The 16,009-nt window shown below is 33.0% G+C and overlaps 1 protein-coding gene across 2 annotated transcripts in view; it reads right to left on the bottom strand.

The window, feature by feature from the left end:
• LOC140439953 (uncharacterized) overlaps positions 1–16,009 on the bottom strand; it is a 772,922-nt gene that overhangs the window by 672,210 nt on the left and 84,703 nt on the right. For both annotated transcript variants that reach the window (XM_072530146.1, XM_072530147.1), the window contains exon 2: positions 6,154–6,291. In XM_072530146.1, coding sequence (XP_072386247.1) covers positions 6,154–6,291 — 138 coding nt within the window. The remainder of the gene's footprint in view (positions 1–6,153; positions 6,292–16,009) is intronic.

Below are 16,009 nucleotides of genomic sequence, written 5' to 3'. Positions count from 1 at the left end.
CGCAAAATAATTTTGCAATCTTAATTAAAAAAAACGGTAATAATTTTCAAAATTATGCGTAGCCAACAAAAAAAGATTGAATTGCATTGAAGTTTGAATCAATAAAATCCCTTATAAAAAAGAGCATAGGGAATTTTTTAAACATCTGTTTAATTTTTAAGCTAATAAACAAATGGAATAATTTTTCAATTTTCAATTACAATACAATATTTTAATAAAAGTCTTAGATTAGAATAGGATTTACAGTTGTGCTTTATGGAGTAATTTCTTATTTTTTGTATTTTTGTATTTTACTGGTGTTAATTACCTAGTACAAGATAATCTTATAGTTATCTAGTATAAGATTTGCTGTGTCTGTTTACTAGGATTCCAGTCGATTTAAGTATAGTCCTAAAAGAAACAGATGGTGAAAAGAGATGGCTCTAATTAAAACTAAATGAGATCAATTGTGTCGAAAATTCTTTAGCAGAATGCAGTAGCATCCGGTTACCCATATTAAAAGAGGAAGTTAATAAAAGGAAAATAATATTATTAGTAAGTCAGTAACATATCGAGGATACATTAGTTATATCATTGTTTAAATTATGATTGACTATGGAATCACCAACAGAAGAATTTTACTGGAGTCATGGCATGTAGTTGTTTTTTAAAGACTAATCACATTCTATGATTTTATCCGACGGATATTCTCGGTTGATTCAAGTTAAAGTAGATTTTATGTTATCAAATGAATCTTACAATAAAGTCGTCCCAGGAACGCAACTCAGCAATATTGCCAATATCATTTTAAAGTCGTCTACTTTAAAATGTGTAATATATGTCCAAATTATCAATATAAATGAGTAAGATAAAATTAAATTATTAGAGGAATTTTTCATTGAATAGCAAAAAACAAAATTTGTTTTATTTATTCATGTTTTAATTTTGAAAACGATTTCCAAAGTGGAAATTGAAACATCAATAAACTTATTTTAAACTTCAATTTTGGCTTGTTCCTATTAAAATAGTAATTATTTTATAAATCCTATCCAAATATTTAGTAACGTTATTAGGGATAATCGAAATATTAACAGGGAGATAATAATAATTAAAAAGGAAATTCTGCAGAGTGTCCGTAAAGTATGGAATAAATTCGATACATCCTAAATGAAAAGATGAAAGTAAAATTCGTCGATATTTAATTTTAATGTTCTACATTCTACAATAAAATTTGATTATACAAGGTGATATAAATTAAGAAGATAGCATCATCTGCATTTTTTAAATGTAAAACTCTGTATGTTGTGACATTTTTAGATCGATAAAAATAAAGCTAATTTCAAAAAAGTATAATACTTGGGTCCAACGGACAGAATTTCAAAGATATGGGCTTTAAAAATAAATTTTATTGAGCTTTAATAATTACTAATATAAGAATTTGAAAGTAATCCAGTAATTGATACACGACTTTATATTAAATGTTCAAACTGTAGCTCTTGTTGTATTTGCTAGTAAGCCAAATGTACAAATTCTTGAAGAACCTTAAACCACATTCTTCAGATGGCCCTACATAAAATAATCAAAAGGATTATAGTCTGGCAAACTCACTGACCATTCAATATGTTCACGTCTTCCAATCCACCTTTTTGGAAAAATTTCGTTTTGGTACCTTCAAACATTTACAGCATATGCGAAGATGCACCATCCTGTTGAAACTATAAACAAAACCTCCAGGATTACTTCTACAGGGGAATAAATTAATTAAAGTAGGTACGAAATACCCCCTAAAAAACTAAAGTTGTGTGGCTCGTTTTAATTACCTTCGAAAAGGTAGGGTCCAATGATTATATTCCTTACAATGTCAGCCCATACGTTTACCTTTTGTAGGTATTGTATATGATGCAAATCCAGCTGGGTTGTTTTTTTGACTAGTATCTAGAATTCTGACAATTGACCTTGCTATTTAATGTAAAGCCTCATCAGAAAAAATAATGTTAAGCTTCGCAAAATTGTATTCTTTTATTATCATCATCAACCTATACGGTCCCACTGCTGTACATAGATCTTCCTTAGCTCTTTTCATCTGTCTCTGTCTAGTGCGGTTTGCATCTAGTTATTGGCAATACGCTTTAGGTCGTCAGTGTGCATATTTTTCAAAAGTAAGTAGAACATCTAATGCTTTATCATAATTTACAGAGGGACGACCTGATTTGCGTGCATTTTCGACCGTACCAGTTTCTCGAAATTTCTTTTTAATCTTAGTTACTGTCAACTGGGTTATGGGTCTTTCTGGATATTTGTCGTTAAATAAATTACACACTACCATCTAAGTGCCCGATATGTCTTCATATCCAATCATCATGAGTACCTATTTGAATTCTTTGCTTTACACTTAAATAAAATTCATTTCTACTTCACATTAATTCTTAGCAATAAACCATCACGAATTAATATAACAATTATTGTCTAACTTAATTGTTATTAAACTGTAATAAATTAATGACATTTCACTAAAAACTAGTAGGCTATTTTTTGCAATTGATTAGAAATAAGTTGTTCTCTAAGCTCATATATTTCAAATTAGGTCCGCTAGTCCCCAAATATTATACCTTTTTGGAATCAGCTCATTTTTAGTGATCTAAAAATGTCACATGATCATCATCATCAGTAGCTCGACAACCCTTTCTGGTTCCTGGCTTGTTCTAGGGTTTTCCGCCATTCTGTTATGTTCCTTGTTTTGTTTTTCCAGTTGTAATCTTAAGTGTTTTCAGATCTTGTTCCACTTGTTTCATGTATCTAAGTTTGGGTCTTCCCTTTGACCTTCTCCCTGCTGGTGTTTGCCTCATTATATGTTTTGGTGTTTCAGTCTCCAATATCCGTTCAACATGGCCCATCCAGCGCAGACGTCCGATCTTTATGGATGTTATGACCTCGGGTTCATTGTATGCTGTGTATAGTTCAAAATTATATCTTCTGCGCCATATGTCATTCTCTTTCACCCCCTTATATATGTGTCTAAGGATTTTTCGTTCAAACGTACCTAATAGGTTCTCATCGCTTTTCGACAGTGTCCATGTTTCTGATCCATATACAAGGACCGGTTTTATTAGGGTCTTGTATATTTTGCATTTGGTTTTTCTTGTGATGTTGTCTAGATCTTAGATGTTTAATTAGTCCATTATATGTTTTATTAGCGATATGTATTCTTCTCTTAACTTCTTCCCTGACATTGTTATCTGCGGTAACTAGTGAACCTAGATATGTAAAATTTTTCACTCTTTCGATGTTATAGTGTCCTATTGTCAGATTCTGTAGGTTTCTTTGGCCTGTCGATTTGCTGGCCTTCATGTATTTAGTTTTTATTTGGTTAATGTTTAGGTGACTGTTTTGTGCCGCTCTTTCTATTGAATTAAATGCTTCTATCATCTCTCTTTCGCCTCTAACCTATGTTATCAACATCATCTCCAAATGCCAGTATTTGTACACTTTTTGTTATTATTGTTCCTCTGGTGTTGACTTTTGACTCTCTGTTGAATTATTTTTTCTAATGTGATGTTGAATATAATACAGGAAAGGGCATCTTCCTGTCGTAGGCCCGTTCTCACATGGATTGTGTCTGTTAGTGCGTTTTGAATTCGAATTTTGCTTTGTACTTTAAGTGTTTCTTTTACTATATCAATGAGTTGAGTTGGAATATTAAACTCTTTCAGTGCATGGATCAGAAATTTTCGATGGATGCTATCATAGGCACTCTCAAAATCAATGAGAAGATGATGTGTGTCTATGTTAAATTCACTAGTCTTTTCCAAGATTTGCCTCAAGACGAAGATCTGATTTATTGTGGACTTCTGCCTGCAGAAACCACATTGATATCCCCCAACTATTTGTTCCGCATATTATGGTCTCAATCGGTCATACACAATATTTGACAGTATTTTATATGCCACAGTTAGTAGCGTTATTGCTCGGTAGTTTTTACATTGAAGCTGATCTCCCTTTTTATGTAGTCGGATAATTACTCCGGTATTCCAGTCTTGTGGCAGTTGTTTATTATTCTATATGTTCACTATTAGTTCGTGTATCGCATTTAATAATGAGTTTCCACCTTCCTTTATTAATTCTGCGCTAATGTTGTCTAATCCAGGTGACTTGTTGTTTTTTAGTCTGGTAACTGCTTCTTGCATTTCAGCTACTGAATGGGGTTGTTTCTCTGCTATCCGTTTGATCCAGTATAATTCCATCATATAGTGGATCTTCGTTTTTTTCAAACTTTTATTTGAAGAATTCTGTCCATCTTTGTAGTATTTCACTCTGTTGAGTTACTATATCTCCTTCTTTGTCTTTGCACATCATTGTTTTTGGTTTAAATTATTTTCTACTTTTGTTTAGTTTTTGGTAGAATTTTCTGTTTTCTGATTGTTTATTTAGTTCTTCCATTCCTTGGAGTTCTTTTTCTATGTGTTCTCTTTTCTTTCTGCGATGTATTTTCTTTTCTTCCCTCCTAAGCATTCTATATTCATCCTCTGCCTTTCGTGTTCTATGTCGTTTTTGTAGCCGTTGATTATGCATTATTTTTCCTCTCTGTTATGTTACGACACTCTTTATCCGACCACTGCCCTTCAGTTGATTTGAGTTTATTTTGTAGACCTAGGGTCTCTTTGGCCACGTCTTGTATGACGTTTTTACATGCTTCCCATTCTCTGTTTATATATTCGTGCTTTTTTTTATTTTCTAGCCTTCCTTTTATATATTCTTTGTAATTTGCCTTTTTGCTGTTATCTGCTAAGTTTTTAATTAAATATTTTTCAATTTTGGATCCCTTTTCTTTTTTAATGTTTGAGATTCTGGCTCTTATTCTACTTTCCACTAGGTAGTGATCCGAGTCTGCATTTGCCCCTCGTCTGCTGCATACGTTTTTTACGTCTGAGTCATGTCTAGAGTCAATAATAACATGGTCGATCATGTTTACTGTAACCCCATCTGGAGATCTCCACGTTCCCTTATGAATATTTTTTCTCTGGAAATATGTGCTTGCAATGACCATGTTATGGGAAGTTGCTAGATTTATTAGTCTGATGCCATTGTCATTGGATACCTCATGAAGGCTGTGCTTACCTATAGTTGGTAGGTATTGTTGCCCTTTTCCTATTTTTGCGTACAGATCACCATAAATAATTTTAATGTTATTCCTTGGGCATGAATGGTATACAGCTTCTAGTTCTTTATAGAATTTTTTTTTGACATCGTCTTCCTTTTTCTCTGTAGGGACATGCACATTTAAGATGCTATAATGTCACAAGATACAGGATATTATATTTACAAAAAATTCAATTGCGTCATCACCTTAATATGTATCACTCTGTATAATTGAATTTGGTTGTAAAACGTAGGTCATTAAAATTAAAAATCAAAGTGTTTTAGATTTTTTTTAAAAAGCGTTTAATTTAGGAAATATCCAATTTATTCCATACTTTACTAACACACTGTATATTGAAAATACATATTTATAGACTGAATTACTTATTTTCAAACAAAAATATCAGTCGTGGCAGAAATAAATGAATTAGAAAAAGTATTGGAGTATTAGCTAAAATATTGACAAGCTCGTTAAGGAAAGCTCGGCTCGTTTCGAATTCAGTTCGGCTCGGCTAAAAAAAAATTTGCTTCAGCTCGAATATTGGACCACAAAAAACAAACTGGCTTGAGCTCGAATTTCGGCTCGTCAAACTAGCTGAGCCTCGAGTCACGCCGAGCTAAGCTGGAGCTTGTGACCATCCCTAATTAAAAACTATCGAGTCAAGTACAGCCTCAAAAATCGATTTAGCTTAAGTTTTATTTAATGTTATATCATTTATAGTATAATAAGGGCACCAATAAATATGGCTAAATATGCAAAAATTAGTTTTGTCTAAAAAATATATGTCTAAAGGTCTGTATAAATTTGAAATTCAGTGTCTTTATCAATTAGTAATAATCAATAAAATAATTCCATTTAATTTACCAAAAATATTTTAATAATGCTAAATCCGTAAAACTAGAATTATTTTTTTTTCTTCCTAATTTACTAAAAATAATCTAAGACTGCACTTTTCGAAAATATCACATTCTAGCGTAAACATTTTAAGGTAAGAAAAGCTATTGACAAAACATATATCATGCCATTTGTTGACTTACCCAAGATGAGCAGCTCAAACAATACAAAAACAAACAACATATTTAGTTCCATAGTCGAATCTTTATCCGATGTCACTCTATATCTGATATTGTAAATATTGCCACGAATTCGCGAGGGGCCTTTAAAACGACGTTCATCTGAAAAGAAAAAAAATTACCAATAATATAATATAAATAAAGATAAAAGTAATTTACAATTTTACACTTTTTTTAAAGACTTGGATAAGAAATAGTGGTAAGCTTTAAATGTATAATAGTTAATATTATTTATTATTATTTAAATTATAAATTGTCTCTAATGCTACGACTATTGACATATATACACAAAGCGTTTAATTAAATTAAACGTTAAATTGCCTTTTTAATTGTTAGTTTTTAACTTATACAGTGTGGCCGGATGAAAACAAAAGAGAGATATTATCAGGAACTGCAAAATTTTTGAAAAAACCCAGCCATACATCGATTTTTGATGAAAGGGGGACACATTTTTCCAGTATTTTCAATTAGTTTACTTAATCTTTATCTAAGCCAGAACAAGAATTACCGCCATATTTTTTATTGGCACTGTGTCATCGACAGTACGACATCGTTTTACAGCTTTTACAATTCCCTGTATACTAGTTTTTATATTTTTAAATTGGTTCTAATACTGTATTTCAATTATTTTAAAAGAAATAAGTACATTTTAACTGTAAATTGTATTTACCTGCTTAACTTTACAATAGGCGCGCCCACCAAAGTAACTAGAACGGTCGGGCACATCTCCGACATACGCATCTTTAGTTTTAATACTTTAAGCTCATTTAAATCTACATACAGCTTTTCTAAAAGACAAGAAATTATTAGAGAAGTAAAAAATCTCGATATTTCTAATGTAATAAGATATTCAAAAGCTCCAACTAGGTTAAATTTTAAATTTAATAATTTTAACATAAATTCAATTTCGATAACTTGAAATAAAAATTTATATTAAATTTTGTCACTGTATTGGTATTATTGAGTTTAATGCCATTTCCAAGAAAACAATTGCTTGACCTTTTTTTCTGCTTCATAAAGCCACTATTGTAAATTTTTAATGCCATCTTCGCCCCCAGATTTTAACGCATTTTATTCTGACTTCGGATCCCCTTTACATTCCTGGATAGCCTTAACTTTATCGATGTCCCTGTCGTCTATTACACTTTTTTTATTACTCAAATCATTACCTATTATAATCATATAAGTGCTTCGACATTTAAAAGTCAAATTCCAAGTTGTTATTCAAATCGAATTTAAAATAATTTTTTCCTGGTAGCCTTATTGCCAAAAAGTACAATTTTGTAATTATTACATTAAACATGCGAAATAAATTAAATGTACAATTTACTCGTAGTAACACCACTACTTGAATACACTGACCTCTAGCGACAAAATTTGACAAAGGATTAGTATTACTAAAGTAGACAAATAGATAAAAGCACGAGTCATCACTCCCTCAAATTTACAAATCCAAGGGTGAAAATGTAGATGACAATATGTATCGAAAGGTTATTTAGTTGATTTAGTACGCCAATGGTTTAGATTTTAATTTCTTTTTTTGCGTAGTTTTTTTTGTCACATTTGTAATAAATGATATGATACGATCACATTAACCCATTCTGGTCTAGTGTTACTTTTATGTAACGCTTGCAGAGGTACTTAGAAAACTGTACATGAAGTTTCAGTTTGGCTCTAATTACGTAGATGGCGGTGTAAGGTATTCAAAACAAACATAAAAAGCATTCTGTGTAAAACCACGCTGATAGTCGTTTTAGTTAGTTTAGTAAGTAACTGCAATCAGAATCAGATATTATTTAACAACTATCATGGAGCATAACATTCGTTTTAAGTAAGTGTTACAAAAATCTTATTTTTAAAGTAAAATGCATGATATTTTTACAAGAACACTGCTAAATAATGCTTTTTTGTTGTTGTCTGTGAAAATTTATAAATACTTTGTTTATGTTTGATAAAAACAGCTTTGAATTGTAGAGTTACATATACGTAACGCTAGGCTCTCTGGATTACGTGTCCTTTTCAATCTTGAAATAAGTATTAATACTTTTTATTTCTTTTTAGACAAGGTTTAGCTTTACAAGAAGCAATAGAATTAGCATATATAGATGATGCAGATGAAATCTTAAGATGTAAGAACGTTCAGAGGTGCGTGTGCAGATTCAGACCACTACTAAAATTAAAATTGAAACAAAACAGAAAAACCAACATAAAAAGTGGAATGTCAATAAAAGGAGTAATGAAGAAGTAAGAAAAAAATATGAAGAAGCAGTAACAGTTCAAATAAAACAAAAAAAAAGCAGAAGATATAAATGCAAATGCAGAGCAATGATAGAATAGAATCCAGGAGGAAGACAGAGAAGAGGAAGACCAAGATTAAAGTGGCTGCAAGAAGTTGAAGAAGACCTCCAAAGGGCAGGAGTCAGAGAATAGAGAGGAAAAACTAGAGACAGGAAAAAATGGAGAGATATTGTCAAGAAGATAACATAAACAAAAGAGACTGATCCACTTAAGAAATAAGATCTAGAAAACATTCGCGGTTTAACCCCACGCTGAGGTGTACAGCAATTATATTATATGAAATCTTCATTGACTATCCGGATGCCAGTGAATTAACGAATGAAGATTCTGGAAATGAGGATAAGGGAGGCACTTTAGGCAATCTAACTAGCCGTCAACTTCTGTCCAAAGTGGAAATTAGATTTAAAAAATATAGAGATTTTGAAAAGCAGGAAGAGAGGGATGATATGCCAAACAAATATTCTAATTAAAGGTGATAACTGTGATTCTTTGAAGCAGTGTCTTGTAATACCTATCCCAAAAGCTAATGATCACAATGTCCTAAGACCGATATCTCTTATGTCATGTATATTAAAAACATTTGAACGAATCATGAAAAATCGATTAGAGTGGTGGATGGAAAGTAACAACCTTTACCCAGACGGTCAGCTTGGGTTTCGTAGAGGGAAAGGAACTATGGATTGCATTTCACACTTAGCAACCAATATCCAGTTCACTTATTCTAAAAACCAATATACAGCTGCTTTATTTGTGGAAATTTCTGGTGCATATGATAACGTTCTTCTCGACCTTCTGCTTGATTAACTTGTTAAATTAGGAGTGCCTAGTAAATGTGCTTATGTTCTAGTCAATCTATTTACAAATAGGTAAGTAAATATTCGTTTTAATAATTGACTGATTGGCCCAAGGATAGTTAACGAAGGGTTACCTCAGGGCTCAGTTCTTAGTCCCTAACTATTTAACTTGTATTCATTAAACTTACATACTATGGGAATACAGTGTAACATTTTACAATATGCTAATGACTTCTGTTTCTATGTTGAGAAAAAAACTTTTCAACAATGTATTAATGCCTTTTAAGTAAATATGTCTTATTGCAAAAAGTATTTTGATAGTTATGGGCTTGACATCTCACCTAAGAAGTCAGGTGTAGTATTTTTTTCGAGACACAGGTTACCAAACGTTAGTACGTTAAAATTCTCTCAGCTGGAAATTCCTGTATATAACAGTTTTACATACCTAGGTGTTACCTTGAATTCAAAATTAATCTGGAACGAGCATATCAATAATTGCATTACCAAATGTGAATAAAAGCCTTAATATCCTTAAGGCCATTAATCGATACGATTGGGGAGCAGACCCAAAAATAATCTTATTATTTTACAGAGCATATACCAGATCCATTTTGGACTATGGAAGCTTTTTCTATGGATCAGGTTAGATTAAATTGAATCGAATACAATACAAAGCTTTAACATTAGTCCTAGGAGCTCTCAAATCTACTCTCACACCAGCCCTTTTGGCAGAATGTAACGAGCCACCTTTACATTTAAGACGTCTATTTTTGACAGAAAAATTTATTCTTAAATGCCAGTTTAATAATCAAAACAGCTTATTACAAAAAATATCTTGTCACTCTGTTGAAAATATAGCAAACAAATGGTGGGCAAATAAAAACTCTCCAACTCTAGCTGTTGCTTTTCCCAATTTATCACAATATTCATTCAATGGAGAATGGATTCCATTCTTTGGCTCCAATTATGACATACTATATGAATATAAACCTGCTGTAGTAATTCCTTCATCTATTTCAATTGTTCACAAAGATTTAGTAATACAGAACAAGCTGGTAGATTGTAACCATTCTTGTAAAATTTATACCGATGGCTCAAAATCGCCTGCTGGTGTTGGCTTTGCCATTTACAAAGACAATATTTAAGATTATTTTCAGTACAAATTAAAATCAGATTGCTCAATATTCACAGCTGAATTGGTAGCCATTGTCAAGGCGTTTGGATTGTATAATCAATAGCACATTATATTTCGAACGATATATAATTTTATCTGACACACAGTCCGTCCTCCTTGCATTAAGACACTTCTCTAAACACACACACACATATATATATATATATATATATATATATATATATATATATATATATATATATATATATATATATATATATATATATATATAGACTAATTGTAGATGCGCTTGTAAAGCTAAGGATCGTAACTTCTCTAAAAGGAATTGTTAACTTCGTGTGGGTTAAAGGTCACTATAATATTCCAGGCAATGAAAAAGTGGACCATTTGGCTAAAGGCGCTACTTTAGTGGGTATAGAATACAATGAGTTGCCCAAATGGGATTTAGTTTCAGCTAGGAAGAATCGAAAGATTCGAATCCGAAGAATCGAAGATATCGAAATCTTGGTAAAGCTGTTCAATAGAATTTATGATACTGGTTACATTCCGCGAGAATGGCTGCAGTCATCCTTTGTGATGATCCCAAAAACAGCTAATGCCACAAAATGCAATGAACACCGCTTAATCAGTTTAATGAGTCACTTGCTGAAACTCTTCCTTAGGATATTACACTCAAGAATGTACAAGATACTAGAAGAACTTAGCGGGTCAACACAATTCGGTTTTAAGGGAGGACTAGGAACAAGAGAGGCAATTTTATGTTTGAACACCTTATTACAAAACTGTTTAGATCAACGAAAAGATGTCTACCTCACCTTCATCGACTACGAGAAGGCATTTGACAATGTTAAACATGATATCATGATGGAACTACTACATAGGGCCAACATGGACCAGAAGGAGATCAGAATTATTCAGAATCTATACTGGAACCAAATGGCAAAGGTGAGGATTGATCAAGACCAATATACGGATGAATTTGAAATCCGGAAAGGTGTCCGCCAAGGCTGCATACTCTCTCCGATGCTTTTTAATTTATATGTTGAAAATATATTTGCGGAAGCATTAGAAGACACGGAATTAGGCATTAAGGTGAACGGCATACCAATTAGCAACCTACGCTATGCGGACGACACAGTGATTATAACTGATAATTTGGAAGATCAGCAGTTATTACTTGATAGGGTGAATAGCATAGGTAAAAAATATGGCCTCAAAATCAACATTTTGAATACGAAATATATGGTCATTAGCAGAAACCCTCCAGAAAACCCGATAATATGCATAGGTGACGATCGCATAAAACGCGTGAAAACTTTTAAATACCTTGGCACCACAATCAATGACCAATCGGATCCACAACAAGAGATAAAAACCCGAATACAAATGGCAAGACAAGCTTTTGTGAAATTCAGACCGCTCCTATGTAATCAAAACATGGTCAAGTGCTACATATGGTCCATCTTGCTTTATGGCATGGAAACGTGGACTTTGAAAAAAACATCTATCAACAAACTTGAAGCATTTGAAATGTGGTCATTAAGAAGAATGATGCGCATACCTTGGGTGGATAGAGTTCGAAACGATGACGTCCTTAAGAGAGCCGGCGTGGAAAGAGAACTCTTTGAATTAATTAAAAAACGCAAGATTGGTTACCTTGGGCACATATTGAGAGGAGCAAAATATGAAATACCACAGTTAATCCTACAAGGGAAGATCGAAGGTAGGAGAGGAGCCGGCCGCAAACAATTATCCTGGTTAAGGAATATTAAAGAATGGACAGGAATACACAATAGAGGCGAGCTGTGTCACGCCGCCAAGAACAGAATTCTAGTAATGAGATAGTCGCCTACGCACTTTGGTGTATGGCATGTTAAGAAGAAGAAGAAGGAAGAAACATGTTAGACATTGGGAAATTGAGTGGCAATCCTTTACTAACAGCAGCAAAAATACATACTGCAGTATATATCCATTTCTTCCATCTACTCCCCCAAATGACAGAAACCCCATCTCTCGACGTTACTCACTCACTCACTATGTACGTTAGATGCCTTTTTGGACACTCTACAGTAAACGCTTACCTATATAAAATAAAACCTTCCGAAACTGATATATGTGAATATAAGGCAAAAAAAAAGACTTTGAGCGACTTTAAATAATTATTTTTCCCAAAATATCATTTTGATAAAATTGATTTCAACATATATTTTTTCAAGATATTCGTAAAACTAATATACTAAATTACTCTATTTCATGGTAGCATTAACCATAAACGGTGTTTAATTTACTGTTTATTTATACACCAATAAATTCTCCAATAGGAAAACAGGTGTTACGATAAAATATTTCTGATGGAAATTGGTAACATATTTTCTATTTCAAAACGAATTTTGTAATTTGTGCCACTAAATTAATAAACTCACGTGAAAATAAATTCATTGGTCTCAGATTAAAATCGATTTTATACGGCATACTAAATTCTAGTATAAGCGAAATTTTAAAACGATAGGATAACCGTAATTTTATTTTTTCTGTTCTTCAAACAGTAATTCTTTCGCCACATACTCGTAAATATTTTTTTTTATTTTTTTTATATAAACATAAAACCGCATCAATCGCGCAAGGTTAGTGGATATAACAAACACAAGAAATATTGCATTAAATATAATTGTATAAGTTGATTTAGAGTGTATGCCCCTACTACAGGACATCCAGATGAAGAAGTCCAAATATTCTACGACCAAATATCCTGTGCAGTCAAGGAAAATCCTGGCTACTTCTTAATAATAGGTGGTGATTTCAACGCCAAAATAGGCACTAAGGAAGACCCCTCTGAAATAATATTGGGAAATTTTGGAAGCGAAGGCAGAAATAATAAAGGCAAACAACTACTGACTTTCCTTTTGGAAAACAATCTCTATCAAATGAACAGCTTCTTTAAAAAGAAAAAACACAGAAGATGGACATGGGAAAGTCCTGATGGAAAAACAAGGAACGAAATCGACTATTTCTTAACAAACAAAAAAGAATTATTTAAAGACGTAAATGTGCTAAACCAGTTCAGTACAAGCATTGATTATAGGTTAGTAAGAGCTAAAATAACGATATCAACCGAAAAAGAAAGACTCAAAATGATAAATAAGAAACAACCAAAGAAATGGACAAAACCAACTAACATTCAGGAGTTCGAAAAATATATTGGTAATTCATTGAAAGATAAAACAACAGCAGACATCAATATATTGAACAAATAAATAGTCAACACAATGCAACAGGCTCAAACTAAATATTGTCCGACAAGCAAAAAAGATAAACAACTGAGTCAACCCACGAAAACCCTTATAGAACTAAGGCGACAAATGAAAGGAGATAACACTACAAGCAAAGAAACGATAAATCAAATAAATAAGACGATCACAAAGGCAATAAGAAAAGACATAAGAAACTACACTGTAGAAAAAACAAAACAAGCAATAGAGCAAAATAAGAACATGAAAGTTTTGAAGAGGAGCGTACAAAAGGAGAAAATAGAAATTAACAAACTGAGAAACAGAACTGAAGAAGAAACAACGAACAGAGATGAAATATTAAGAATAGTCGAAGAGTTCTACACAGAGTTATATAGATCAAGAAAAAAAGATAACAATACGGAACCTCCAATTACACTAAAAACTGGGGTATTAAACCAAGGATCAGATTTAATGCCCGATATAACAAAATCAGAAATCAAAGAAGCCCTGAAGAAAATGAAAAATAATCGAACCCCGGGTGAAGATGGAATAGTATCAAAAGCACTAAAAATTGGAGGGGATGTATTACTTGAAAAAATTAAACAACTTTTCAATATCTGCCTTCACAGCGCCAATATTCCAACAGACTGGAACAACGCTAATATGATTCTATTACACAAAGCAGGAAACAAAGCAAATTTAGAGAATTACAGACCGATTAGCCTCCTCAGCCATTTATAAGTTGTTTACGCGAATACTAGTTAAGAGAATGGAAAGAAAATTAGAGACTTATCAACCAAGGGAACAGGCAGGATTCCGAAAAAGTTACGGAACAAATGACCATCTACAAAGTATAAAAACCCTAATAGAGAAAGCAGTGGAATACAATAAACCTCTAGTTCTAATATTTATCGATTTTCACAAAGCCTTTGACACAGTTGAGCTAAGCAAAATATTACAGGCGCCTAAAGAATGCAGGCTAGATTATAGATGTACTAAATTATTATACAAAATATACCTGCAGGCAACAACCACTGTCAGATTACATACTAACAGTAATCGCATAAAAATAGAACGGGGGGTTAGACAAGGAGACCCAATGTCACCTAAACTTTTTAATACGGTGCTAGAACATGCTTTTAAGAATTTGGATTGGATGACAAAGGGAATAAAAATAGATGGAGAATATCTAAACAACTTAGGTTTCACCGATGATATACTTATAATAGCTGAAGATCTAGGTAGGGCAAGAGAGATGGTACAGGAACTCGTTGTGGCTACAGAAAATGTAGGTTTAAATATAAATATCTCGAAAACAAAAATCATGACCAATTTGATACCCAACCAGAACATCAGTATTGGTGGGAAAGAAATAGAACTCGTAGATAGATATAAATACCTGGGACATGAAATTATGATTGGCAGGGATAACCAGACTCATGAACTGAAGAGAAAAATCGGCCTTGGGTGGCCAGCATTTGGAAAACTAAGAGAAACTTTCAAAAGTGAGCTGCCCACATGCCTAAAGAGAAAGGTATTTGATCAGTGCGTCCTCCCAGTCTTGACGTACCGAGCAGAAACACTTACCTTAACAAAAGCAGCAGCTACTAAACTGAGAGTCACGCAGAGAAGAATGGAGCGGTCCATCTTAGGAATAACTCTGCGAGACAGAATAACCAACGAAGACATCAGGAGAAGAACTGGAGTGACTGACATCATCGAGAAGATAGCCAGACTAAAATGGAGATGGGCAGGACACGTAGCCAGAATGACAGATGGGCGATGGAAAAAGAGGTTATTGGAATGGAGGCCAAGGGAAGACAAGAGAAGCGTCGGTCGACCACCTACAAGATGGACTGACGATTTAAGAAGACTCAATAAAAACTGGATAAAAGCGGCGCAAGATAGACGGGGTTGGAAACATGAGGAAGAGGCCTATGTTCAGCAGTGGACTCTTAAGGCTGGATGATGATGATTTAGAGTATTTTAAATACATTAACACTGTTAATATTTTTTTGGTAAGAACTGTTTTAAGATCATCATCTGTGATTCCTTAAGCTAGCGGGGACACATGAGCGGAATCAAATTTAACTTACGCCATATTGTTTCACTCATTTTAAATTATTTATTATCACCTTAATAATTTTTTTTATTAAACCATCCTTAAGGGGAGCGATTCTGCTGGCCTAAGGTTCAAACTAGCAAAGTTCAAAAAAAAAAAAAACTTTTTGCCTATGGCATATTTTTTCACTAGTTTATTACCACCCTAATAATTTTTTACCACCAAACCACCGTTAAGGGGAGCGATTCTGCTGGCTTAAAATTCAAGCTAGCAGAATTTAAAAAAAAACTTTTTGCCTGTG

Source organism: Diabrotica undecimpunctata, chromosome 4 (genome assembly GCF_040954645.1).
Source record: "Diabrotica undecimpunctata isolate CICGRU chromosome 4, icDiaUnde3, whole genome shotgun sequence".
NCBI classification, from domain to species: Eukaryota; Metazoa; Arthropoda; class Insecta; order Coleoptera; family Chrysomelidae; genus Diabrotica; species Diabrotica undecimpunctata.
This window is presented reverse-complemented; position numbering and strand designations above follow the sequence as displayed.